Consider the following 3,875-nt stretch of genomic DNA (forward strand, 5'->3'; position numbering starts at 1 on the left):
GTTTCGTATCACCATGGAATTTGCTCCTAAGTGTTTTCTCATTCCCTTTTGTTCAGCAAAACAGAAGAAGAGCAAAGAAACAAACCCGAAGGCAGGGTGGCCTGGAGAAGAAGAGGTGAAGGAGATGCTTACCGTTGTGGGAAGCAGAAGAGGTCTCTTGTGTTGTCACCGTTGCACTGAAATTCCTCTCTGTCGTCTCCGCTTCTGTGGTGGGGAGAGAGGTACGTGGACCAGATGGTGCCACGCTGGGTAGCAGGGAGGTGGCTGGAGGCACAGAAAGGGTTGTCCCCAGGGTGGAGGTGTTGAGGCTGACAATGGTGGTGTTGGGGGAGACCCTGGTGGCTGTGGTTGTAGGTGGCTTTGATGCCAAGGTAGAAACAGTCACTGGAGTGCTAATGTTGAGGCTGTTTGCACTTGTTGGTGTCCCATCCTCAGGACTGGCTGTAGGAGCTTTGGTGGGGCTCCTGGGGGAGGTGGGCACTGTTGTGGGTGGCTCTGCGAGAGGAGAAAGCACAAGGAAACCTCTGTGAGATACCTGTCTGCAACACTGGAGGGTTTATATGCTGGAAGTTTGTGTGACTGTAACTATAAGGATAAAACATCCAAAAAAATCCTGAGTCCAGGACAGGGATTGTTTTGCACAGCAATGTAATGCAATCCTTGTAAAAGCAGGTAACTTGAAAAGGTAACATGATATTGAGGAGGTACAAAGATTAGAGCCCCTGTAAGAGAGGATCAATATTTGCTAGAGGTAAAACCTGCAGGTCCTATTTATGAGCACCTGCAGCCCATCACCCTCTTTCCAATACTTTATATTACAATTAAGTGGAGGGCACGAGTAAGTCACCAAGCGTGTGAGCACTTACTCATTTGATCCTAAAGATAATTTAGGGATGAAAGAGAGGAGACAATGAGCATAGTTTACCTGTCGTGATGTTGTCAGCACCTACGCTTATCAGGCCACTTCCAAGCAAAAGGAGAAAGAACCACAAATCCATGTTGACCTGGGGAAGAGAGCACAGAACAGTTATTTAAACCCTCCTGCAACGTCATCCCAAAAGAATTCAAACTGGGGACACTGCTGCTGATCTTGTGTGTGTAGAGCTGGAAGGGAGGAGTGAATGTGTGGCTGGAGCCCCAGCAGGCCTGTGGATGGGAAGGATTTATGGATATGTTCACACGTTCCCAACAGGAGGGTGCATGGAGAGATCCCAGTCTGGGTGGACCAGCCAAAATGACCAGAGATGAAGCAGGGAATGGATGAACTGTGGGAGAACACGAGAGGAATGAGCTATGAAGCTGAGCACCAGACGTAAGTACCTGGTCTTAAAGGAAATTAATAAGGTGTTCATAAAACATTCTGCAAATGAGTGTACTCTGAACAAACCAAAATGGAATACATGTGAAGACCACGGCAAGGAGCCTTGATCCAAAACGCCCCAGAACCAGAGGCAGGGAACAATCATAGAATCACAGATTGGTTTGGGTTGGCAGGGACCTTAAAGGTCATCCAGTTCCAACTCCCCTGCTGTGGGCAGGGACCCCTTCCACCAGATCAGGTTGCTCAAAGCCCCGGGAAGGAGAGGTCAGCTCCTCCTGCAGGCAGTGCCCAGCAGTTCCCTGCCTGTTACTGGGTACAGGTGGAACACCCACACAAGGCCAGGCTCAGCTCCATTCAAACCCCTCCAGACTCCCCGTATGTGCAGATGAAACAAACACCCGTAAATAATAATTCAAGATCATCTGCAAGTGCAGGCTGCACATTCATTGCACTGTATATTTCTTCTCAGGAAACGTCCGGCAAAATTACAGGATGATGACATCAGTAAAATTGTTTCCCTCAGGCTTTCTCCCTCAGCCCTTTTAAATACAAGGTTTTTATGGTGATTTGTTTCCCCTGTAGACCTCAAAAAGCTCCTGAGAAATGGGTATCATTATCTCCTCCCAAACAGATACAGATCCAGAGGCTGAGGCAAATGACAGTGAGATGCGAGATGTCATCGTCCTGGCCAGAAGAGCCCAAAGCTGCCAAGCTCCACACCAGCACACGGCCTGGGGCCTCCCAAGGATGGGCCAGCATCTTACATCTGCTACGAGCCCAGAGAGGGCTCAGAGAGGGCTCTGCTACATGCCATTGACTGGCAGCTGCTGTATGACTCCTGTCCTTCAGGCTTTTGTCACGTGTCCAGCTGCATCTTCAGCATCTCCTGGGAGAAGGCTGTGAGATCACGCCGCCAAGTCAACTTGAAACACCGCCAAGAAAGGGTTTTATTCCCGAGACGTGGTCTAAACCTCCCCCTCTTAAATACATCTCCTGTCGTTTGTTCTCGTTGTATTTATTTAAATCTACTTCAATCTAGACCCATCCCAAACTCTGGGCAAAAAGACAACACTGAAGTCATCAACATGCTGGAAACGATATCAGGAATACAAGATCCTCCCCACCCCACCCGGGAGTATCCTCCCACCAGCACCACCCACTTACATCTATTTCCTCCCCCTGAAAGAAAACCTGGCAAAAATCAAACTTACTCAGTGACCAAAAGGTCAGACAAACCCTGAACCAGGAGGAAATCAAGCTCCAGAGATAAGACCTTTCCTTCAGCTCCCTCCACAGCCAGTCCTGAGGCAGGGCTTTCTCCAAAGGGTACCATTGGTGTAAGCAGCCAACTTTCCAGAGAGTTTCATCACTAGTTAAAATATTTGTCTGGATGAATTTGAACTGATTCAGTCCTCCAGCTGCTGGCAAGAGCGCGACTGGTCCTGCAATGCCTCCCTCGAGGCCCTGCTCCATCGTGGGATGTCTGGAAAACCCACAGTCAGTAGAGTTTTGATGACACGTTCCACTCTCGGTGCTTGTTGAGGCCACTCAACAAGCAATCGCACTCTGGAACTGAGACGGTCCTAAGCCAAATTAGTTTTCCACCCTCTCGGTGTAGGAAATGGAGCCTGAGTCCTCCCTGTGCTTAATTTTAACCAAGAAGCACATGGAGCTGCGCTGTCAGCAAGAATGAGAGCAAATTGGTGCAGGAGACAGATCCTTTGAGCATCCCACTGTGGAAACCCACAGAAATAGGGTGTTCCTCACAATTGGACTCATGTGCAAAGGCAGAAGGACCCTAAGTCCACAGTGAATCTCCAAATGAACATAATGGTGGCACTGACACTCCTGAAACCTTGCAAGGGCTGATGAAAGCTCCACGGTCTCAGCATTGCAACCGCTTCCCTCACCAGGAACCCATCACTACCGCAAGAAGCAAACAATAACAAGGTAACGGGAAAGACCTGGCTCTTCTGCAAACACTCCTAGGTAAAAAAAGTGACCGTTCACCATGTTTTGATGAATATTTGTATACAAATGCCATTCTCCTAGGTGGATGTGGCTCCCTTTCTCTTTGCCCTGCCCTGTTTCTCAAAATGAGAGTTCCTGTTCATTTGGGATTCCACTCATTTGAGATCCCATTCATTTGGGATCATGTTCACAGAATCATTGAGGTTGGAAAAGCTCTTGAAGCTCCTCCAGTCCAACCACAACCCTCATCCTGACTGTTCCCAACTCCCCCAGATCCCTCAGCGCTGGCTCAGCCCGACTCTTCAACCCCTCCAGGGATCCCGGGGACTCCCCCCTGCCCTGGGCAGCCCATTCCAACGCCCAACAGCCCCTTCTGCACAGAAATCCTTCCTCAGAGCCAGCCTGACCCTGCCCTGGGCAGCTTGAGGCCATTCCCTCGGGGCCTGGCGCTGGGGCCTTGGCTCCAGAGACTCATCCCCCCTCTCTGCCCCCTCCTGGCAGGGAGTTGCCGAGGGCCAGGAGGTCTCCCCTCAGCCTCCTCTTCTCCAGACTGAACCCCCCCAGTTCCCCCAGCCGCTCCCCA

The 3,875-nt window shown here is 50.3% G+C and overlaps 1 protein-coding gene across 1 annotated transcript in view; it reads right to left on the bottom strand.

Moving 5' to 3' along the window:
* Positions 1-3,875, bottom strand: part of PTPRA (protein tyrosine phosphatase, receptor type A) — a 95,073-nt gene that overhangs the window by 23,178 nt on the left and 68,020 nt on the right. The window contains exons 3-4 of the mRNA XM_026846895.1: positions 926-1,004; positions 129-495 (exon numbers count right to left, since the gene is read on the bottom strand). Coding sequence (XP_026702696.1) covers positions 129-495; positions 926-1,004 — 446 coding nt within the window. The remainder of the gene's footprint in view (positions 1-128; positions 496-925; positions 1,005-3,875) is intronic.

This window comes from Athene cunicularia (assembly GCF_003259725.1).
Source record: "Athene cunicularia isolate RWA chromosome 4 unlocalized genomic scaffold, athCun1 chr4_part1, whole genome shotgun sequence".
Lineage (NCBI taxonomy): Eukaryota > Metazoa > Chordata > Aves > Strigiformes > Strigidae > Athene > Athene cunicularia.